Here is a 25989-nt window from a genome sequence, read left to right as displayed (position 1 = left end):
AGTGCTGCACATATGAAGAGTGATGATTATTTAAAAAGGCTAGAACTGGGGCGCCTGGGTAGCTCAGTTAAGCGTCTGACTTCGGCTCAGGTCATGATCTCGCGGTTCGTGGATTTGTGCCCTGCATAGGTAGGGCTGTGTGCTGACAGCTCAGAGCCTGGAGCCTGTTTCAGATTCTGTGCCTCCCTCTCTCTCTGCCCCTCCCCTGCTTGTGCTTTGTCTCTCTCTGTCTTGCAAATAAATAAACATTAAAAAATATTTTTAAAAAAGGCTAGAACCACAAATGTCCCTCATTGTGAGATGATAAACCTTTTTATGGTCAAAATCCCTTTCCTAGACATAAGTCACCTAACTCCAAAAGGCTACTAAGCTTAACTTTTAGATTCGATATAATAATTTCAACTTCAATATTTTAAATATTATAACATATATATGCACTAATTTTTTCTAATGCCTTTTTTTTAAGTTTACTTATTTATTTTGAGAGACAGTGCAGAAAGGGCAGAGAGAGGAGAAGACAGGCAGAATCCCAAGCAGGCTCTGCACTGTCAGCATGGAGCCTGAGGCAGGGTTTGAACTCACAAACCATGAGATCATGACCTGAGCTGAAATTGGATGCTTAACTGACTGAGTTACCCAGCACCCCACCTAATGCCTTTCTTATTTCCATATGCTCATTACTCAAGTCACTCAAACACCCAAATTATATTGTCTTGACTTTTGTTGTTGCTTCATCTGTCAGAGTCATTCATCAAGTTCATCTGCAATTTGACTTATCTTTCAAATTTATGTTCCCGCTTTTTTAAAATTCCATTTTATCCATGAGGTTAGTGCCTTATTAACTCATGCTTGAGACATCTCTTAAATACTCTTCCAGGCCTCAGATTTCTCCCCAAACTCAAGTGCTAGGTCTTAGAACACTCAAGTCCAATCTTTGCCAGACAAATTATTCTGTTTCTCTAGATCTCAGTTTTCTGTTATTGCTGCAAAACAAATTACCATAAGCTTAATGGCTTAACCAAAACAAATTTATTATCTCACAATGTCGGTGGGTTAGGAGTCCAGAGAAGGCCTGGCCCTCTTCTCAGTGTCACCAGCTGAATTCAAAGTGTTGGCTGGGACTGTGATTCCCATCTGAGTTTTAGGGTTTTCTTCAAGCTCACTCATTATTGATAAGTTTATTTCCTTGAGGCTGTATGTCTGAGGTCCCCATTTTTCATTAGCTGTCACTCAGAAACTGCTTTAAGCAACTAGTGATCACCCACAGTCCTTTGCCACATGACCCCCAAAGATAGTTCACAAGAAAGTGGTTTACTTTTTCTAGGCCAGGAGGAGAATTTCCCTCTGACACTTCATTCTTTTATAAAAACCTCAGCTCATTATGTCAGGCTTTCCCTTGACAATCTCCCTCTGATGAGCTCAAAAGGGACACATAATTGTATCTGCAAAAATCTCTTTTGCCATATAAGGTAACCTGATCACAGAAGTGATACCACAGATACTATATTCACAAGTGCCTTCGACACTCAAGGGGAAGAGATTATACAAGGATGTGGGTCAATGAGCCTTGTCATGGAATTCTGCCTCACACACTAATGCAAAAGTTAGTTTGCTGGAAACGAAAATCTTAAGATCCTATGACAGTAACTGCTCAAGCTACAGACTAATAAGCTTATACATGAAATAAAACTTAATAAACTTTATAAAAGTTATAAAGTCTATAAAATATAACTTCTCAAGGAGCTTGTACATTTAAAAAGGCAATGCTCATCTTTTTCCCACAGTAAATGGCAAATATTCACTTCCTTGCTGCACAGAAGATTAAAAGCTGCAATGAAACCACCTGTGGTTTTGAGTACAGAGCTATCCAGAGGCACCAAAGGGATTTCTGAGTTAGACTCATGGTGGGAGAAGGTTAGATGAAAATTATGTTTCATTCTACTCTGTAAAGCTTATGCAAAAAAAAAAAAGTCTCAATCATTGCCTACAGAATAAATTCCAAACTCTTTAATATGGAATAAAAGATTTTCCAAGACTGAACTTCCTGTTTACCTCTCATATCTGTATCACACAGAAAGTTTCATGGTTACTTCAAACAGTGCTTTCTTTCCACAGAAGTACATGGTTTCTTTGCTTGGAATTCTCTACCACCTACCTTTACCCACATCCCCTATGATGAATTTGATTCATTGTTTAAGATCTACTTATTCATTTAACAGCTATTTACTGAGTGCCTGTTATTCATCAATGAATTGTTAAGTCTTTACCTCTCCCACAAAGTGGGGCTGATCTCTGCTTCTTTTTTGGTGCAAAATCTAGAGCCAGTTCATGTATCTATTACTATACCTGTTAAATCTTAGATTTATATGTCCAGCATCTAAATGTGAATACCTTAAAGGAATGATTTTGTTTTACTTGTTTATATTTCTAGGACAAATTTGGGGATTGCTACAACTCATTAATCATGGTTTGCTGAAGATAATAATAATAATAGTAATAATAATAACACCTAAAATGGTTTCAGTGATTCCTCATATTGTGAAAACACTTTACACATATTGGCTCAAAAAAATCCTTGCAATAGGATGTTTAGGAAAACATTATAATCCTCACTAGTATGTGAGAAAACTGAAGTTCAGAGACAGAGGCAAGACTTTTATATAAGTTCTTAAGTTTATGTTCTCTATACCAACTCAGTTCCAAACAGGAGCATCAACATCACTCACACATGTAAGTAACCCAGTGCTAACATATTCTCAGGTTCCAATAGAGTCCTACTTCATCAGAAAATCTGGGGGCAGGGCCATATAATCTGAGATTGAATAGGCCCTATAGGTGATGATACCAGCTAAAGTTTGAGAACCAGTGCTCCATAATCAAACAACTTTTATACAGAAACTTGGAAATTATATTCATATGTTAGATTATGATGGAGGAAAAAGAAAAAAAAACAGAAAAATGACTCATTTTTCTCAGAAGTCATATCCATTATATAGAGTCTGAACTCAGAAGTCATATCCATTTTATAGAGTCTGAAACTTAACACAATGTCAGTATGCTGAACTGGCCAATGTTTAGTTAAACATAAGAAAATAATGTTCTCTATTGACTGTAATAACTAGGATTTACATCAGTTACACATTCCTCTGTAGAGGAAAACATTCTCCACAACTTGTTTATCATCCCTAAAGATATCTTAAATATGTCCAGGTCAAAGTTCTTATTTTCTTCATTTGGTTCTTAACTCATTCATTATAGAATTCTTAATAATCAGGAAGCATTTTAACAATTTCTTATTCAATTTAATTTGATTTGATTTGATTTGATTAGCTTATCTTTTCCTATTGCTTTCACCAGGGATTGTCTTTAAAAAGTGTCAAGTGATATTATAGTAAAAATTGTTAAGTGGTAATAGGAAGTCAGATTTTGATCTCTGAAAAGACAGGAGTGCAAGATAAGGATGGAATGGTCCTTTCAGTGAGGAGTGTTTACTGAGGGATTTTAGAGTGAACGTTCACTGAGCATATCTAGAGGACAGCAAGAGAAATGAATGCATTCAGTGCAGAGTACTGCATACCGCATATTTGCACATACACCTATAAAAATAGTTTAATGCACTCAGCAAGTCTACCATATAATTGTGAAGACAAACTGTATCAACATGCAAAAAAAAGAATTATAAAAAATAAAAAGTGATAGAGATGAATGCAAGTTTAGGCATAGTAAGTGCTCTATGATGGCCACGCATCGGAGAATACAGAAATAAAGGAGGCCTCACTACTTCTGAATGTAGCACAGAACCATATTCTGTATATGGTTTTTGTCTTGATTTCTTTTTCTAGTCTTGACACAGATGATTTTGTTTCCTTTCTTTTTTTTGACCTGATGATTTTTTTTTAATTTTTTTTCAACATTTATTTATTTTTGGGACAGAGAGAGACAGAGCATGAACGGGGGAGGGGCAGAGAGAGAGGGAGACACAGAATCGGAAGCAGGCTCCAGGCTCTGAGCCTTCAGTCCAGAGCCTGAGGCGGGGCTCGAACTCATGGACCGCGAGATCGTGACCTGAGCCGAAGTCGGACACTCAACCCACTGAGCCACCCAGGTGCCCCGTGACCCGATGATTTTCAAGTATGATGTTTATAAGATCAAACTTTTCATGTTTTTACATATAAACAAAAGTCTCCCCCTTATCTAAGATGTAATCAAATCTGTTTGGCACTCAGAGCATAAGCCATACTTGTCAAAAAATAAAGCATTTTCTAAAATTTGAGTACAATATAGAATTCCCGTCAGCTATAATGTTAAAAACAGTCAATCAACATTAATGAAGTACTCGTATGTTAGTCTCTGACCTCCATGAGAGTATGAGACAAACCCTCAAAATAAACAAAATGCTAAGAAATTGAGAAGAACCAACAAACAATGTCAGAATTAATGTAGGTAATATAGCAATCGAAGGAGAGTCCTCAAGAACTGACTGGAGCTTTCTCCTAGGCCAAGGAAGTCAGATTTAAAATTTATTGTACAGATTATGGCTTTTGATCAGAAGGGCTTAAACAGAAAAGTGGCTGGATGAGATCTTTGTCATAGTATGGTAACTCTAAAAGCAGTGTAGATGGTCCATTTAGCAAAGATCTAACCAAGTCTAGGACATAACAAACATATCCTAAAGGCAGAATTAGAATGGGTGTTCCTGAGTGCTGGCAGAATATATGATCAGGCTTTATACTAACCTGAAAGTTTAACTTAGCATAGCAACATGTCTAACTTGTGTCTTGTAGGCTTGTATTTTTGGAAAATTTGTTTGAGAAAATGTATTTAATAGAAGTTCTGAAACAAAAGTAGTGATTAGTGATAAATTACAAGTAAGTCCTTGTTTGGAGAAAAATATACACAAAGAGTAATTAAAATAGAAAAGAAGATAACTAAATAGATCATAAACCTTTTAATTTCTTAGTAATAGAGACAATCCTATATTATATAACACCTTATAATATATAATAATTATCTCTATATAATGTAAAACCCTATACAATATAACATTATACTGTATTATCATATCTGCTGGGCCAGCATGCCCGTTAGTAAGAATTATTGTTAATCTAAGATATTTGAATTACAAATTAAAATAATTGGAGTGGTTTGCATAAACCAATCTCCTAGTGGGTTATCTTTAGAATAATACATAAATTATTACTATGCACATAGGAAACATTTTTAACAATCATCATAAATAATTCTTGGATTTTAATGTGCATGTGACATCAGGTCCAAGATACCTGTATTGTCACGGGGAAAAACAAACAACAAACAAATAAACACCACTACTAACCTCACGAGGCATCTCCCCTATAAATTTATTTCCCATCTAAAGGTTGTGTGTGTGTGTTTGTGTGTGTAAATTTAGTTGTATGAAGAGCAGAGCTCTACTTAATATTTAAATTACTGTGCATTTTTTTCTGAGACAAGTACAGTTTTTACCCCCTGTAGGAACTACTAGTAATCAGTTATTGATGTTTAGCCAAGTTTATCCTCAGAACTTTGTAATTCCAAAAATCAACAGATTGAAGACATAATTCAAGGGATTTCTGTCTGTAATCTAAATACTATAGAGGAGTTTGGAAATAATAGCATCTAACATGTACTTAGTGCTCACTATTGCCACGCATGAATCTTCGTGGTTTTCATACATAACTCCTTAATTTCTCCAACTTTTCCAGGATGTATATATTATTGTTAGACTTGTTATACATAAGAGGAAAATGGGGCACACAGAGATTGTATTGATATACCTTCCAGAGTTACCTAATTTAAGAAATGCATAAATCTGGTTTAAATTACACTTAATCAGAGAGTGACTATGGTTTGAAAAAGAAAATGTAAAATGTCCCGCATCTAACACTTCATACTAGTTACAGCACATAAATTGTGACTTGGGGAACTTTTCCTGTTATTTACCTTTAATCTCTTTGTCATTTTTGAACCATCTTATATCAGCTGCAGGTTTGCTACCAGATGTTTTACAAGTCAGCTGCATCAAATCTCCCTCCATAACCGGTGATGAAAATCCACTAATTTGAGGCTTCTCAGGAACACCTGAAATTTAAGCAAATGGAGGGAACATCAGTCTCCAGAGCTGATTCATTCTTATGACTATTACTTTCACAAAGCTAGAATGGGTTGTTAATTAACAATAACTTCAATAGAAAATAACAAAGTGTTATATAATAAAATAAACTGCTTAAAATATCTCTATAATATATAGAGAGATATAAAATTGTGTATTTCTACACAAACACATATACATATGTATATTCAGTAGTTCCCTGCCCCCCCTCCCGCCACCCTGGTTATTTGAGGGAGAGACACTGCAAGACCCTCAGCGGAGCTGAAACTGTGGATAGTACTGAACACTATCCACATATTTTTCTCCTATCCATATATACCTATAATAAATTTTAATTTATAAATTAGGCATAGTAAAAGATTAGCAATGATAAATAATGAAATGGAACTATTATAACAATATGCCAAAACAGAAGTTATGTGAATGTAGTCTCTCTTGTAAAATATTGTACTATACTTACCCTTCTTGTGTGGATGTGAGAAGTTAAAATGCCTATGTGATAAGAGGAAGTGAGGTGAATGTTGTAAGCATTGTGTTGTAACGTGAGGCTACTATTGGCCCAAAAAGAAGTCAGAAGGAGGACCACCTGCTTCCAGACTGAGGTTATTCATGTGTAACTTAAACTGTGGAAGATGAAATCCCAGATGCGGGTGAGGTGGGGAACTAATATATGCAAGAGTGTGTGTGTGTGTGTGTGTGTGTGTGTGTGTGTGTGTGTGTTCCAGAAAGCATTTAAAATGCATTAGTTCGAAGTAGCTTTTAAAGTTTTACCTGCAAAAAATGCTCTTTGTAAATCTCAAAAACAGCCATGCAGTATGTCTTAAGACTTATCAGTATAAGGACTTAAGAAGGTAAATTGTTTGCAATGGGAGAAAAAATCCACAAAGCACATTTCTTTATTCCTTAGCATATTGTGATTTAAATAAAAGAGCACCTTGCATTCCTGATTTCATAATTCTTAAGGCTTAAAAAGATATTATTATCCTCTATGTACTTTGTTCAAAAATGCATTTTAGAATAAGAGATTTATCAATAACTGCAACAATACTTTTCTGATTCTTACACAGAGGGTTTTGAAGTCATTTGTATTAGAAATGCAATAGTGGGGGCGCCTGGGTGGCGCAGTCGGTTAAGCGTCCGACTTCAGCCAGGTCACGATCTCGCGGTCGGTGAGTTCGAGCCCCACGTCAGGCTCTGGGCTGATGGCTCAGAGCCTGGAGCCTGTTTCCGATTCTGTGTCTCCCTCTCTCTCTGCCCCTCCCCCGCTCATGCTCTGTCTCTCTCTGTCCCAAAAATAAATAAACGTTGAAAAAAAAAAAAAAGAAATGCAATAGTGGTTTTGTGAGGCATGATGTAAATTATCTTTAATGCTAACCACTACTGCCTTTTCTAGTCCAAGTCATCCAATGGCTAAGCAGATAACTAATATGCAGAGATAGTACATGGATGATTTAAATAATAGAAAATGTCATATTTCTTGGGTAATAATATTCTCTTGTTGCCATAGAAGTTTATTAACATTTCTTTTAAAATCATTCAGTAATAAACGCAGACTGAAATATCTTTATTGTACTATTTAATTCAATTTGAAAAGAATACAATGTAAGAATGTTGGAAATCACCAATAAGAGAAATGCATATTAAAACAATAACAAGAACAACAATGATAAGTGACAGGTCAGCATCCGCCAATTAGTTGGATTATTTTCTGTTCATATTCATATGCTTTCTTTTAATCTATGCCATACCATCATTTAATAAGCTGAAATCAACCCATTGTCTATTGTTGGAGTCTCAAGGTGGCTCTCTACAGAACAATACGTTAACCTTAGGCAGTTATTATATTGAAATATTCCATTTTAGTGGATATATTTTGTCTGTAGTGGCAAGCTGATGAAGATTTTTATAAAATAGTCCCAGTGGGACTTGCAAAGAAACATATTTCACATCGCAGGTACAAAACCAATTCACTAGCTGGATTAACTTTAATATTCCTACCTAAGAGAACAGCATGCATTAGTTCTTTTATATGCAATGTTATGCCTTTATCTATAAAAAAAGCAGGCAAGCTAGGACCCCCCCTCCCCCCCAAAAAAAAAATCAATCCTTAAATTCCTCTAACAGTACGCAGGTGTGTTTCAACGAACTGCAGCAATCTCAACTGATTGGGCCATGACTTCTGCGGAATCACAGAGAGCTCTTTGCTGCAAATTTATTTCCTGTGAATCTCTATGAATATAATGCTTTTTGGTGTCACTTTAACCTTTGGGGAAAAGGCCCAGTGTTTAGAAAATAAAACCACAGAGAAGCTACAAGTTACATATAGATTGACATTATGTACTTCACTTAAGAATCTAGAAAACTATAAAATTAAAAGATAAGACACAGAAATGTCAGGGTCATTTAAATGCACCAATATAAACAAAGAAGTCATATTTGAAAGCTATAAGGATTAGAGAAGGCCCCTCTCAAATGTCTTGCACAATTAAATGTAGGACCACTCTATAGACACGCTGAATTCATTATCATTATTCTGTTATTTTATTAAAGGATCACCAGGTATACAATATCCTGGTATGTATTGCTCACTAAGAAACAAAATGGATGCTCTTGGGAAGCCATACAAACTGTTACACCTCACTTTGTCTCTTTCTAAAATGGGGCAAGTGATTGACTTTTTAAATGCCTCTTGTTATAATGTAGCAGAAAAGGGATTAAACTGTATCTATTAATATGAGCCTCAAAATATATATTTGTTATTGACTCATGTTGCTGTAGCTTGCGATCACATAGTGTTAGTTCCTTGTACTTACCCAGAACAGTGAGATAGGCCTTAGAAGTTTTGACAGGCATTGTAAATAAAGAACAAGTGTACTGTCCTTCATCCGAGAGAGACACATCACTGACGCTGATACTTAATTCATGCCAGGAAGCTCGAACCAGCTCAATCCTGTTATCCCTTAACGCTGGAAAGAGAAAACATTGAAAATGCAAATAGCAACATTAGAAAAAGTCAGTACTGTTAGACTAAATATTTTTAGCATAACATAATAAATATTGTCTTTGGCCATACATCTCACCTAAATCTTATTTCCTGATACAGATTAAAGGAAGGTTTAAATGTATGGAAATATTTTATCAGATTTTTAAAAAATCAAAGTAGAATTAGGTGTTCCTTAATGTTCTCAGAAATAACTTTTTAATTAAATGATTGCATCTGGTACAATACTTCAGATGAGGTAGATGTCAGTGGTGATAATAAGGGCTTTCCTCCACAGGCTTTCATGGAATCCTAGTATCTAAAAAAACTATAAACAGGTTTCATTTCTATGCACAGATAAATTTGGGAAAACTGTGATAGCTGCATTCCTTCCAAGAGACCAACAATTCACATTAGCATATTAAGAGCATTTTCTCTACAATAGAGAAACCTGTTGAAGTTCCTTTCAACCAGAGCTGACTTTCAGCTGAAAAACACCTGTAAGGTACTGAATGTTTAAATTTGCCCTGGTTGGTACCTCTACTGTACCACCTTTGCTAAATATTTTTAGTATATTTCTTTGGTTCATGCCACCTTTTCTACCACAGAACTTTATTTATTTATTTATTTGCTTAATTTATTTATATTTTTTTTTTCACAGAAGATCTCTTAGCATGCTCCTCTTGATTCATTTTGGGAAAAACATTAAAAGCTTTAAATATTATTATATTTCCAACTAAGTACAGCTATAAGCTCAGAATTAAGCAAGAGACAACTAAAGGAGGACTCAGAGGAAAGAGCACTGGTTAGGGAAACTAGGATCTAAGGAGCAACTCAGTGGTTTCCCAACCAATAATAAAAGGCAATTGAGGCCTGGCTTTTCCCAAGGACAACCTAGCAACAGAAGGTATCCTAGGTAGACTAATTTTTTTTTAATCACATATCAAATGCAAGTCCTGCCAGCATCTTTGGGAAAATTGGGCTAGCTGCAGGGGGAATCAAGTGGGAGTGTCACTAACTACAAGTGGCCATGGAAAGCAATTTTTTCCCCACTGGGCTGGAGACTCCCCTTCACTGCCTAGAGATAGTGATCAACTGGGCAGCAGGGTAAGAGAAGTGATGCATCTCTGACAAGTACTCAGCCCTTAAAGTGATCTTCCTATGTGCTAGAGAACCACATACCCCTGCTGGAGCCATTAGGCAGCCTGACCTATGGAAGCTCCTCTGCCTCTTTAGGTGGTTACAGTGGGGACCAGGTCAACCCCTAGTAGAAATATGCACTTCAAGCTGACCAAATAACACCCTTTAGCTCTGGAAAGTCAATTGTTGGTTCAACCACGACCTGAAAATGTAAGCCAGGACCTCTATGGCTAAACCTAAACAAGGTGACTGCCTCCTAGAATAGAAAATTAAAATAGAATACAGAGTCTCCTAACATAATAGCTAGAATGTCCAGGTATAATAAAAACATCACCGGTTACACCAAACACCAGGAAAATCATAACTTGAGGGGGAAAAATAATCAATAAACACCACCAACACTGAGCTGAAACAAATGTAATTATCTGACAAATAACTTGAAAAAAGCCATCATAAAAATACTTCAGCAATTAGTAGTTATCTTGAAACAAAAAATAGAAAATCTCAGCAAAGAAATGATAAAAAAAAGAATCAGATGAAAATTAGAGAAGACAAAAATACAATAACCAAAATAAAAACTCACTAAATTGGCTTAACAGTACAGTAGAGATGACAGAGAATGGTATTAGTAAACTTAAAGATAGGGCAATATAATTAATAATTAATTTGAATAATAAGAAAAGAATAGATTGGAGGGAAAAAAAAAGAAGGGGACCTCAGAGACCTGTGGGATGATAACCAAATCTTCAATATTGGTACCATACAAGTTTCAAATAAGTGAAAGAGATTGGGGCTGAAAGAATATTTTGAAGAAATAATGGTCCCAAACTGCAAATTTTCCAAAAGACTTAAATGTAATATACAGAATCAATAAGACACACTAATCTCAAATATGATAAACCTCATGAAATTTATATCCAGGTACATCAAAATTAAACTGGAAGACAAAAAAAAAATCTAAAGCAGCCAGAGAGAAAGACATATAACCTACAAGAGAACATCAATCTAAATGACAATAGATTTCTCGTTTGAAATTATGGAGGCCAGAGGGAGTGGCACATTACTTAAGTGCTGAAAGAAAAGAAATACCAAGACTGAATTCTTATTCAGGGAAGCTAACCTTCAGGAATCAAAAGGAAATACGTATATTCTTAGAAGAAGGAAAGCTAAGAACACGTTTCTCTAGCAGATCTGTCTTGAAAAGTTAAGTTCTTTAGACAGAAAAAAAAATCTTGGAGTATCAGAAAGGAAGAAGGAATGACTAAAAGAACAAAGACATGGGTAAATACAATATAGACTATCCTTCTCTTGAGTTGTCTCCATTATATGATGTTTGAAACAAAAATTACAACATCAATTGATGCAATGTTGAGCAAATATAGAAGGAATACTCAAGACAAGTAAAAAGTGGGCAGGACAAAGGAGTCTAAAAGAAGTAAGATTTCCATACTTTACTCAAAATGGTAAACCATTGCTACTTGTAGAGTGTGGTAAATCATGTACATATTTCAATCCAGAGCAAATACTAAGAAAATATACAAAGTAATAACTCAAAAACTCTATAAATACACATAAAATCGATTTATATAGTGTCTTGAAATAATAAAATTTTAAAGTTAGAAATATTAGTGTTTACCAAGGGTTAAGGATAGTAAGGGGTAGCAGGGAGGGGATGGACATGGATATGATTGTAAAAGGATAGCACAAGGGGATCCTTGTGGTGATGGAAACCGTTTTGTATTTTGGCTGTGGTGATGGATACATGAAACTACACGTGAAATAAAATTTAAAAGACTAAATACACATGCGTGCACACACACACACACACACACACACACACTCACACCCACAGATGAGTACATGTAAAATTGATGAAACCCAAATAAGATTGGTCGACTATATCAATGTCAGTTTCCTAGTTGTGATATCTTTGCAAGATGTTATTCAGGTCAAGGGTTGATGAAATCTCTCTATTATTTCACACAACTGTGTGTGAATCTACAATAAAAACTCAATTAAAATTTTTTATGTACATTTGAAAGAATAGGGGAGTGGTCAGGATAACAAAGCTTAAAATTTATTATACACATTTGCCACAGAGCAAGAGGGGAATCCCAAGTGCCAAATATTTTTGAATTGCCTGTACCTTCCCTATATGTTTTGTGAAAGGAGCAGGCAATAATACAGTATGCAATATTTGGGATAATTCTAAATTTTCATGATTTTAAATATATTTATAAAAAACAAAACATCCTCCCAGATACTCAAATAATGCACACCTTAATGATTGCAGTCCCTCTGCTACCATTCTTTATTAACTCTAATTCTATAAAGAGACATATGCTTACAAATATTTTTGAAACGAATCTTATTGAATATGAAACATAAGGCAAGTCTGATTATGTTTGTATTTGTGATTCCATTAAGATACAGTGGACATTTTTTAAAAAAAAATGTCTATTTCATAATCTATCTCCTAACATGCACTAATACACACACACACACACACACACACACACACACACACACACACACACATATATATATATATATATACACACACACACACATATACATTGTTCAGTTGCCAGAGGAAAACAGTGGGACACAGATTCGTTATTTCCCCAATAAGACCTCAGGCTATATCAACCACTTTCAAAGCTGTGATTTATTTAAGAAAAATATTTATCACATATTTCTTGTTTCTTCACAAAAGAGGTCACCAAAAGGGAAAGCCTAAGGTTTCTGCCACGATGTTATATGGGTAAAGCTTGTTACTTACCCCCTGTGTTCAATTTCATTTCTTCTAACACAGTTCCCACTGACAGAGAGACAGAGCTTACAATTTTCAGTGAATCTTAGCAAAATAAATTTAACTGTTTTTTGGTCAGACTGTGGAAACTGTATAACATCACCAAAGTCAAACTGCATTACCAACATACATAAATATAAATCTTTAATATTTAGACCATTGGCATGGAGTAAAGCTAAAAGCAATGACTTGTGAATTAAAAAGCATACTTTAGGAGCTTACATGAAGTCAGATTTCCTGTGGATAATAATTCCTGATTTATTTTCATCTTTGATTATGAGTTGAACTAAATGACTTCATGTAGTATGTACAGTCCCTTAAAGTAAATCTATGATGATATATTAAGATATTTTGAGTTTATAATCCTGATGAGAACCTGAATATTTTAGTGTCTGAAGTGTCCCCATTAATTTAGCCTACCGAGTCGTATAATATTTTGACTTTTTACATGATTCCTACCAGCCTGACTGAAAACTAGGCTCTGCAGAACACCTGCATTTTAACGTAAACTCTTTCCCTGATTAACCATAGGAACCTAGACAAGTCACTCAAATTAGTGCCCGTCTGTGGAGTGTTGGGCAGAGATCATAATAATTGAGTGGAAGTATAAGGAATATGGTTTAGGGCATTGAATATATAAATACATATGCAAAACCTGAAAACATAATTCCAAGAACCAAGAAATTGACACAATGAGTAAAGGGACTATTTATTGTGTAAATTTCCTTGATAATTTATTTGCCTAAGGAGATTCTCATTGGACTGAAGACTTTAAATGAATCGTGTCTCTGTAGTATTTATCTTTTCAAGTTTGTAAACGCTTATGATGTCATCTGCAGTTTACTGTATAACATTTCTAGTATGAAAGAATAAAGGAAAGCCTTTAAAAGTCCAAAGAGGGATATACTATAACTCAGTGGGTTCCCTGTGAGCAGAAGCCTTGTCTTCCCCATCTCAGCGCCCTGCACCATCACTATCTGCACAGGAGGTAGTCAGTGAATGGCTATTGAAATGAAACTGAGAACCATACTCTGTCTGTATATGATAAGAGCAGAGTGAAAAATAACTGAACCAGGAAGTCCTCTTGAATATATCTCCACAGGCTCCCCTATGGGAGAGAAGCCAAAAAAAGAAGAAAAAAAGTGTCCCGTTTAGACACTGTTGAGCATAAAAGAACTAGAAACATCATGCTATGAAAATTTTTAACAAAGTGATAGTTCATTGGAAAATGATTTGAAATACTGAATGAGTGATCTCTGAAGCTATTGCCATGTTAGCTTATGGTTTTCAAGTGAACACAAAAAGCAGTAGCTAATCAGAGAATATCCATATTATTTAACTTTTCCACATAGTAAGTCCCAAATGTATAGCGAACCTAAATAAAGAATTGTGATATTATTAGTTGAAGTTAATTCAGTCTTTAAAAAACAATGCTTTTAAGATCACAAGATGTTCATCGTTATGTAAATAACTTAATAAAAACTCAAAGATCTCATTAAAATATTTTTTAACATTACCCTAGGAATAATTGAAGAGAAGAAATGACTATGTGCAATAAAAGAATAAAAGGCAATGGCTCACACACCACAGAGATTAAAAATAAGCTAATTAGGGGCACCGGGGTAGCTCAGTTGGTTGGTTAAGTGTTGGACTTTGGCTCAGGTCATGATCTCATGGTTCTGAGTTCAAGCCCTGCATTGGGCTCTGTGCTGACAGCATGGAACCTGGAGCCTGCTTTGGTTTCTGTGTTCCCTCTCTCTTTGCCCTTCCCCCATTCACACTCTGTCTGTCTCAAAACTAAATAAACATTGGGGCGCCTGGGTGGCTCAGTCGTTTAAGTGTCTGACTTCGGCTCAGGTCATGGTCTCGGGGTCATGAGTTTGAGCCCTGTGAGTTTCAGCCCCGTGTGGAGCTCTGCGCTGACAGCTCAGATCCTGGAGCCTGTTTCAGATTCTGTGCCTCCCTCTCCCTCTAACCCTCCTCCTTTCATGCTCTGTCTCTCTCTGTCTCAAAAATAAATAAACGTTAAAAAAAATTAAAAAAAACATTAAAAAAAGAACTGATGGGAAAGTGGGCTACTCTGTGGTCACACCTCATCAGCTATTAGGTGCCACCCACTGGTGAGGTGATTTAATGGCTCAAAACTCTGAGCTCTGGAGAATTTAACCATAGCTGCAAATAAGAAGCACTGACCAATGAGTAAGAATCTATTAAATAATACTTAGTTCTGGAAAAAATTATTTTTCCAATATACCATTGGTTTTAAATGGTTCATCAATCATACAAATGAATATTTGGGATGCATGTTGGGAAAATTAAAATTCCCAAGGCAATTACTTGGAGGATTTTAGTCACATTTTACACTAATTTCTAACAAAAGTTACCGGTCACAGTTAATAATTTGTATATTAATTAGTTTTAAAACAAATGAGCTAAATAACATTAGTATTATTTTATTTATCTGACATTATTCATTTAAGAACCTGATAATTTATGCATATTTGCAAAATAGTTTTCCTTCCTTAAGTGTTATGTTATTTATAGAGGTGATCACAAACTTCTTGCCAGAAACATTTTCAAATATTAGTTGCTTTCCAGTGAGTAATAAACAATTCATGTCACACTTTATGGTGCTTAAATAATGATAAAAAACACATTTTGTTATGTAATCACTTTTAAGAGACTGTTAAAATATAGCAAAACAATCGCATTGTTTTTGCATTTTCCCTAGTTCTCATTTTACCTAAAACTTCCTTAAATAAGGATTATTTTATATCACTCTGTATTTTCCATGAGGCTTTACACATATCATGATCTATAGATGGCAAGTAATTAATTTATTGCATTTAATTTCATATGTGGACCATCAACCTTTGTGTATAATATTCTACAATTGTATACATTAACTTCATTTTAGAAAATTTTTTATGCTAAATGGATATTGTATACTGAATGACTTTATTGTTATAATTAACTATATTTTGTAGACAATTACTAAGGAAAAAATCTATATCAGGATGACAGAAGTAATTTCAAGTGTCATCTTGGCTACTTACATTCTCAATGTTTAGCATAAGTTTCCAAAAGCATACTCTCCTACATCCATGGACTTTAGCCAAGACAATTACTACAAACATTTACAAGTTTTAAAAATACATTTATTTATTTAAGTTTATTTATTTATTTTGAGAGAGACAGAGACAATGTGAGTGGAGAAGGGGCAGAGAGAGAGAGAGAGAGAGAGAGAGAGAGAGAGAGAATCTCAAGCAGGCTCTGACTGCCAGCTGTGCAGAAGCCCGATGCGGGGCTCGAACTCATGAAACAGTGAGATCATGACCTGAGCCAAAACCAAGAGTTGGATGCTTAACCGACTGAGCCACGCAGGAGCCCCTTAAAAATAAATTATCCAACCAGTAGCTCACATTTTGTGAAGTTTAACATCACTAATATGATGGGATGTCAAGAACTATAGATGTGACAGCCTTCATTCTCTTTGCAGCTCAAGTCCCTACCACCCAGGGTCCCTACTTGATTCCTAGAGAGAGTTAGATGTGTGAATACAATAAGCCGAGTTCTGCCTATGGGAAACTTGTACCTAAGAATGCTTCCCTTTGATTCAATATCAAATTTATTTTGCTGCCTGCTGCCTGATAGTAGACTCCTTCCCACGATTCTGACTTTGTTGTTTTAAGGTTGCCCAGACCAGCACTCTACTTTGTTTTCCAACTTCTGCAACAGGTCTGCTCCCTGCACATTGTCCACCTAGACTTAGGCTAACTGCCTACTCTGCTTTTCCCCTACTGATTTTTCTAGAACTGTTCACTGAGCAACTTGACTCATACAATCTACTCACCCCTGTTTTTTTCAGCTGAACTCTCTACTATCCCCAAGGGTAAGAATTAGAACAACGAATTAAAGCTTTAGGGAGGTCAACTATGTTTTGATATAACAAAATGATTTTTCTACTAATTAAATCCGTATCCTAATAAATCAGAAAGAAAATGTAAGTCAAAGAAGCTCTAATAGTCTTCAAATGGGCCACAGATCCAAGGCTTAACTCTTGTCAGACCTTATCATTGGTATGTTGACATGTATGATATAAAAATATGCCTCAAGATATTGTAAAAGAGGTAAAAAAGAAATCTAGTCACACGTATTCATTTTTATAAAAGTGTTATTCTATTAATAGCCCACATATTTTATTTGTTAATAGTATAATCAAATAGTGTTTATAATCAGTATGAAAATTCACTGAAAATTGAAGTTGAAATTGAAAATTGTACTATGGACAGAAATAAAGGAGTTAACACAGATCGAGTAAAATATCAAGCTAGTGAATCCTTTTCTGTTTTGTTCTTTACGGTCATACAACACAAAACGATCTAAATCAATCTTCTGGAAAATTGGTAAAAGCAACCATTGCTCCAGAGCTGATATTCCATATACCAAGTTTCAGCTTGGACTGGATTTTTACTGAAGCCATAGTAAATGGAGTTTTAGAATAGAAAATGTGAACAGAACCCAAGCAATAAATCTGGAAACTGTATCACTATTTGAAGGAAGATTTTTTCCAGTGGTGGAATTTAAATTTTTTAAATCCCAGATTTTCTTACTTCAAATGTATAAAAACAAAAATTCACTACTCTCATTCCCATCTTTGTTGTCTATTTTTACGAAACATTAGAAAAAGCAAAATTTTGTGACACATAAAGTATACTAATAATTAATGAACTTGGCTATTGAAAATTTGTTAATATGTTTGAGGCCTAAATATAAGCTCCATGACATTTCTAGTTTCCAATCTTCTTGTCTTTGCTAAGGCTTGCATCTCTTCCTCACAGTGTCCTCCTCATGATCTGTACTAATGGAGCGCTTTCACTCTACTAAGTTCCTAAAGCCTCCATCATAATAACCACTGACATAACACTCCTATATCCCTTCTCTATTATCTCTTTTTTTTTAATTATTTTTATGTTTATGCATTTTTGAAAGACAGAGAGGGACAGAGTACAAACAAGGGTGGGGTGGAGAGAGAGGGGGACACAGAATCCGAAGCAGGCTCCAGGCTCTGAGCTGTCAGCACAGAGCCCGACACGGGGCTCAAACTCATGAACTGTGAGATCATGACCTGAGTCAAAGTCGGACCCTCAACTGACTGAGCCACCCAGGCGCCCCCCCCCCCATTATCTCTTCTATAACATAACATTTAAACCGTTCGTCATGTAACATAAGTTCCTACTTTTCTAGTCCATTTCCCTATCCTTCCTCAAAATGCCTAAAATTTAAAAGTGAGAGCATGTGTTCAAACATGGTAAGTAATCCGTGCCGCTTTACCTATTATTTCCTCTGCATGTCTCAGGGTCATACTTATTCAAGTTAACTAACATTATTTTCTTGATAAATTCCTCTATGCTGTCCACCTCCAACTATGTTCATGTCTTCCTTTATTCTTCCAGGGCAGGAATCTGCATGAAGCTCAATAATCATTTGTTGAGCCAACGAGATTAAAAGTGAAGATTACATGGTCCAGCATTTATGTACCGACATGTACCATTTATCTTACTATATGGTCATCACTTGGAACATCTAATCATGGATGAGACTGTTTCCTACTGCCCATAATAAATCACATAATGACTTAAATATAATCTTTTATCTCTATTGGGAAAGTGAATGAGTAAACAAGTGGAAGTAAAAATGTATGAAATGGCAGGTGAACCTGGCAAATTCTGTCATAGAGTAAGATAACTAAGGACAGTATACTCAAAGAAATGACATATTTTAACGTGATAATGACTGAAGATTTTATGTCTCATAGATTCCTTGTACCTGATAATTTTTTATTTTGTAAAATTTGACTTAAAAGGAGTTTTGTGCTTTTGGTTTTTAGGTTCTAAATCATTAGATTAATTTGTTCTTACTTACCTAACACCAAAATATCATTAGTAGAGATCAAAATTTTAAAAATAAAATATAATAAATATTTCACAATTCAAACAAAAAATTCATTTTTAAGGCTCTATTAAAAAATTCTTTCTATGTTATAAAATAATTTGAATTATGTAACTGAAATTTAAAAAATCTAAGGCAGTAGAGTTGCCATCCTATACTCTATAGTGACCTATGCCTGTATACCTTCTAAATCTGTGGAATCAAGCCATGACAACTTATTCCTTCTCTTAAAAATAGATAGCTACTTTACTCCTACTTTGACAGTGTCATATGGCAAAAAGAACTCTGTAAAGCCAAAGCAAATACATTTAAATGTTCTTTTGTATCTCTGGCTAACCATCTATATGTCATCATACACAGTGTCTTTATAATACGGATTTGCTTTTGGATGTAGAATGGCTTAGATTAATAGGAAGTTTCTTTAACACATAACAATGAAGGATGGCTCAAGGTTATTGGTAGAGGGCAATGTACACTATAGAAGTATTAGGGCATAAGCTTGCATCTTCAACTTTTGACTGTGAATATCTTCTGAGAGGAAGTGAGCTCCAGGAGGCATGTGTCAGAAATTTTAATGATAGACACCTAGAAGTGCATATACTACCTCAGCTCCCGTTTCATGTTCAAGCCCACGACCATATTTTAAGGGAGGCTGACAAATGTAGTCCAGCTGTCTGCACAGGAAGGAGAGAGATTAGTGAGCAGTTAGTTTCTGCCTTGCTACTGTAGGCTTGCTTGTAACACTATATCTGTATGCACTGATGTTTCTACCTAAAAATTAATGTAAATATCCAGGAAGGTTGGAAAGCAGTAGATAACACTCTTTATTTAAAATAGTCATAACTTTGTTGTATTTTGAAACAAAAATTCTGTTGAAATACTAAATTATGAAAATATTATGAATCTATTCTTTTGAAAATGTTCTCCTCAATACTGCTTTACATTTAGAAAAGAAGAAAGATCTATGAAAGTAACAGTATAGTTATTTTCTATTGACTATGCCATCCTCTAAGCTATGAGCATGAGACTAGTTTTATTTTTTTTTAATGTTTTTTTAATGTTTACTTATTTTTTAGACAGAGAGAGACAGAGCATGAGTGGGGGAGGGGCAGAGAGAGAGGGAGACACAGAATCCGAAGCAGGCTCCGGGCCCTGAGCTATCAGCACAGGGCCCGACGTGGGGCTCGAACCCACGAACTGTGAGATCGTGACCTGAGCCAAAGTCAGACGCTTAACCGACTGAGCCACCCAGGGGCCCCAAGACTAGTTTTATTTTTTAATTTAATTTTAGTTTTTACTTTTAAATGTTTTTATTTATTTTTGAAAGAGAGACAGAGCATGAGTGGGGGAGGGGCAGAGAGAGAAGGAGACACAGAATATGAAGTAGGCTGCAGGCTCTGAGCTGTCAGCACAGAGCCTGATGTGGGGCTTGAACTCGTGAGCCATGAGATCATGCCCTGAGTCGAAGTCAGATGTTTAACCAATTGAGCCACCCAGGTACCCCTCATGACTCTAGTTTTAGAATATGGGAGGTGAATTACTATTATTCACTAAAGAAAGCTTTTAGAATAAAAAACATTCAGGATGGTTTGTATTAATTGTAAATGTATATTAATTATGTACATATATGTATACATGTTGCCAAATAGAATATGCAATATTAATTTCAATTCTGATAACAATTTGAAATAAAATTCTGTAAGTCTTTTTAAACTAATATAACTCAAAGCCAATGATGAAACAATTCCACATTTTCTTTAGACAATATCAAATCCTCTAAAATGTCAACTCCTTATTCGAGAATTCTAAATAAATCTTTACTAAGATAACTGCCTGAGAAGGAAAATGCTGCTACCATGCACACATACCCCTCACCCCATATATTATCAGTATATATTAATTCACCTCTTTGATAATCTGTATATTACATTTTGAGAAAGAATAAAGTAGTTCCAACTTTTTTTTTTTTTAATCTGGGGATGGTTCCACTGGAAAAGAAAACATGGAAGGTAGAGTAGATGGGGTTATTGGCACATAAGTGGGAGATCATATTTATTCTGGTCAAACCCATTGGATGTTAGAAGCTAGTAAGAAGTTGATTTGGGTTTAATATAGAGACTGCCTTTTTATCTATTGAGCTCTTCACAATTGTATTGAGCAAACTTATGAGACAGTACACTCTACCAAAGGAGTTGTTCAAGTAATGGCCGCCTGGTCTCTTGGCAGGGATGTTTATATGCCTTTCCCACATTGCAGGAGAATATGTCCAAGTGACTTTCGAAAAATTTTTAATAGTAACATTTATTAAATTCAATCATAAATTCAATTCCTAAACGTATTCTATCAAATTAATTCCTGCTTTCAGTGATTAGGAATTACTACATGCTATATTATACCCTATGTATGCTTTCATGTATTAACAAATTTTGGTAGATTTTAAACGTGTTTTCAAATAATGAGTTACACCTTAATTTTGTTAATGGTATTATTCATCCATATTTTATCATCTGATATGAATTACACTTTGTGCTCAATATGTAGATCTAGTTTGACTGAGTTTTATGCTGAAAATTATGTCACATAAGTTAAAATTCAATAAGAACTACTCAGATAATCAATTGTGTTTCAAATTTCATTTTTAGAAAATCAATGCACATACTTTCAAAATCGTTTCTCTTTCTCCTAGGCTTTAGTATTCTCCTCAAATGAATGAAAACGCTAGAGCAAGTATTTAGGGAGAGAGCAGCACAAAGTCACGGAAAAGCACACATACATGTCTAGTTGATAAAAGGTGAAATTCTAAATGACAAAATCCGCTTTGGACAAAGTAGGAAAATAGTGCATTGCTCTGTGTGTGTGTGTGTGTGTGTGTGTGTGTGTGTGTCTGTGTGTGTGTATAAAACTGCAATACATAAAATATTCTTATATGAGATGATTCTGTCTCCCTAATATCATCTTGCTAGATAAAAATTAGGGGCATTTCATTCTTATTACTGGTGCATTTCTCTCTTCAAAAATGTGGGTTAAGTAGAAAAGAATATACCATTTGTCAGATAGCATAAGAACATAACAGAAGCTAGTGTATAAAATTCAGATCTAAAATGTCAAAAGATCCAACAATCTTCATACTTAGTATAGTCTGCATTTGAAAAACGCATCAAATAAACATACCATTACAAGTAGCGACACATCAACAAATCATGTCTTGCAAGTAAAGTAGGAACATACAATTTTAGCAACTTTGGTCTTCAGAGTTTTTTTTACACCTCAAAGCTTATATAATTTATAAATTATATTAATAGTTAAATTTAATTAATCATTAATTAAATTTACAAATTATAATATATAAACGTAAATTCTGATTCATTACATATTGAAAATGCTCAAATACTGCCATCTGCACAACTACATTCTCCTCATTTAGCGAAGAAAGACCATGATTACTAGAATCCTCATCTTAATATTAACACCACTCAACTGCATTTAATATATTATATTGTTCAATGTCCAATGTCGGTAGTTTTATAAGGAAAGATTGCTAGTAGATGATTATCAAAATTTACAAATTACAAAATTCTCATATACATTTTCAAGGATCTTATACAGAAAAAAAACAAAAAAACAAAAAACAAAAAACAAAAAACAAAAAACAAAAAACAAAAAACTTTTCTTCCCCATTGTGTGAACCAGATAACATCATTTTGGACAAATGCACCATAATGACTGTTCTGTGACCTGAAATCTTTAGCACAGCCTGTCACACACACATTCATTCTTTCCTTTTGTTTAACCACACCCTTAAGTACTGCCTAGGGGCATAAAATCCTTAATCTACCTGGGAGATTTGATTATGATACACACACCTACAGGGAAACATTCCCCTTTGGGTGGTCCCCTAGCCTGTACTCCCATCCTCTAAAGCCATAAAAGCAGGTCTAAAGGGAGGTGGGGTTGTGACCATCTACTGATCTTGCAGCTGTCCAAGACCTGTTCTAAGTCTCTTTAATAAGCCATTTCTTGTCAAACTGGATTTGTTAGCTTTTTTCTTAAGTCTTGACGCTCTTTTGGCTTTTGAGAATCATTTTGCATACACCTCCCTCTCATGGAACATCCATCTCCCACAAAAGTTGGTGGGATTTTTGTTTGTTCTTCAAAACAATATTTCTGTAGGTGTTTGTCACATCATTTCTTATTTTCCTTGAGAATATATCTTTCAGTATTTGATATAGTTCACAATATGATACAGCTCACTATTTGCCTGGATTCATAGAACAAAAGAAGATGTGGTATTTGAAATAAACTGTTTCTGTAAGCTCTCATTCTTTCCAACAACCTACAATATATTGGTCTCCTTACAGACATATGAAATCCATTTTTTACTCCCACTATAAAACCACCATATGTAGCCATGTGGTGTGACTCTCATAGAGCATTTATATCAAAGAGACAAGAAGATTATGTGTCATTCTATTATGGAAATGCATATACAAAGGTACATTGGGAATGGAAAACATCTGCCTTCATTACATAGAGAAACCAGCCTTTGGTACTTTGTGATCTTGTAACTTTATAGGGCCCCATACCTTGTGAAAACCTTGAATTAGTTTCTGTAACAAAGGGAGAGAAAATGACTCAATACTATGTTGTGCTCATTTGTAGTAATACCTGTCCATCTCAAAGCCTGAAATTTGGATTAAATATTGACAGCTTTGCCTTCATTTAGAGGACAATGTTATTATTAGGTAAAATAAATTCTACATTACGCAAAGTTTGAAAATCTAGGAATCTGTTAATACATCTAAGAAAATCATTTTTATATTTTTGAAATTCAGGCATAATCATATACAGATTTCATTAATAAGTTTAGATTTCTATGAAAGGTGCTTAATTTTTTCATAGCTAATTAATTTTATGACTGAAAATTTAATAACTTTATCTTGCTTCCTTCTTTAATTTTTCCCCTTCTGTGGGGGAGGAGGGGAGTGTGACTCTTTCAGAATGTAAATACTGTCTCTGAAAAATCAGCAAATTAATATTGATCATGAATGTTATTTCTAAAATATCTTCTTGCATAAATCAAGCATTTAATGGGAATGCAGTGAATGTCAGAGCAATAAAATAAATCACAATTTACCCTGTAGAATTTGAAGGATGACATTATACTTTCTGAGTTTAAAATGAAACATTCCCTATACTGCTTGAATTTTCTTCTTTACATTATGTAATTTGATTTTTCTTTACCATAGTTGTCTAAATTGTTTTTTTTAAGTGCTAATTTGGGGCGCCTGGGTGGCTCAGTTGATTGAGCATCTGACTTTGGCTCAGGTCATGATCTTGCAGTTCACGAGTTTGAGCCCCGCTTTGGGCTCTGTGCTGACAGCTCAGAGTCTGGAGCCTCCTTGGATTCTGTGTCTCCCTCTCTCTCTGCCCCTCCCCATACCTCTCTCTCTCACTCTGTCTCTCTCAAAAATAAATAAATATTAAAAAAAATTAAAAGTGCTAATTCATATTAAATTATATGATAACTTTCAGAAGTCTATCAATGTATAAAAATGTAGGGCACTCAAATTTTACTTATGACAAATTTTAGCAAAAGGCAAATAAATTCAGTGATTGTTAAAAAAGAAGCAATAACATATCTTAATATGTCACATCTAAAGTGTAAAATTTGTGAAAAATTTCACATGCTTATATTACATTATATAGTATTATATATAATATAGACAAAAAATTTAGATTGCATATATAAGTTCATATAATTTATATAAATACATAGGCTTCTATGTATATTTGTGGTATATATAAATAATTGTGTAAATAAATAAATAAGAGGGGCAATTTGAAATAGTGTAGGACAAAAATCCAATGCACGCCTAAAATCATTGAAGTTGGGAAGCCAAGGACACATGAGGAGTGACTGATAAAAACTAATTTTATAAAAGGCTTTTATGAGTGAGTACAGAAAAGGACTCTTTTGCAGTAATCCACACAAGTAATATTCCAAAACTTACTGAAGAGATGAGAAAAAAAATATACATCAACTTAGACACATCACGTGAAATCTATAATAAAAGAACACATGGTGTTTGATTGCATTAAATATAATGGTTCAGTAGAGACCTTGAATTTCTACTTTGTAGCTGGGTTGAAATGAGATATACTGTGGAGGTGCCTTCTGAAACCCAGAGAGAAAGCGCTGAACACACACTACTCCTGCTAATTCTCAGAAGGGAAACCCATAGCATGATATACACTGCTTCAAAGGTTCCTGTACTTGCTGACCCCACAGCTTTCATACGAAGCTCCGAGACCTAGACTTTTGAGCTTTCAGCTTGGCTTGGCCTTGGAGACTGAGGCAGTCCAACTACCTATACTGTGAAAATGAACCTGCCTCTCTCTTAGAAAGATTCACTGATATAATGAAGAAAATATGAAAGATAAGAGTGCATAAAATAGCTTTCCAATGCAGAAGAGAATAAGAAAATTGCATAATTACATGTTTTAGAAGTAATCTGCTATAAAGTTGTATTTTCTTGTAGATGCTTTAACACACTTAGAACAATGCACTATACAAATACTTTCTGGGATTTCTCTATTGGAAGAAAAAAGAAAAAGAAAAGAGAAAAGAGAAAAGAGAAAAGAAAAGAAAAGAAAAGAAAAGAAAAGAAAAGAAAAGAAAAGAAAAGAAAAGAAAAGAAAAGAAAAGAAAAAGAAAAGAAAAAAGAAAAAGAAAAGAAAAGAACAGCCTTCAAACACCAAATAAGTGCTGCTTTTGAAGTAAACAATCCTTTACCCACTAAGCTCCAGGGATCTTATATTATAATAACCCATTAGGCAAAATAAAAGCAATATACTGCCATCCAAATTGGATCTAGAGGTGGCAGTGGCACACTGTATTCACAGGTAAAATGTAGGCAGAAGATGGGAATAGGGAGAGCTTTGGTAGCAACACACCATGAGGACTGCAGGGGTACT

General features: G+C 34.8%; 1 protein-coding gene across 3 annotated transcripts in view; it reads right to left on the bottom strand.

Moving 5' to 3' along the window:
* The window catches only part of CADM2 (cell adhesion molecule 2), a 1068777-nt gene that overhangs the window by 183000 nt on the left and 859788 nt on the right, over positions 1-25989 (bottom strand). For all 3 annotated transcript variants that reach the window (XM_019839555.3, XM_019839556.3, XM_003991537.6), the window contains 2 exons: positions 8944-9096; positions 5962-6099 (listed from right to left, as the gene is read on the bottom strand). In XM_019839555.3, the coding sequence (XP_019695114.1) occupies positions 5962-6099; positions 8944-9096 (291 nt within the window). The remainder of the gene's footprint in view (positions 1-5961; positions 6100-8943; positions 9097-25989) is intronic.

This window comes from Felis catus, chromosome C2, assembly GCF_018350175.1.
Source record: "Felis catus isolate Fca126 chromosome C2, F.catus_Fca126_mat1.0, whole genome shotgun sequence".
Classification (NCBI taxonomy): Eukaryota; Metazoa; Chordata; class Mammalia; order Carnivora; family Felidae; genus Felis; species Felis catus.
The sequence above is the reverse complement of the archived record's forward strand: the minus strand, read 5'-3'. Positions and strand labels throughout refer to the sequence as shown.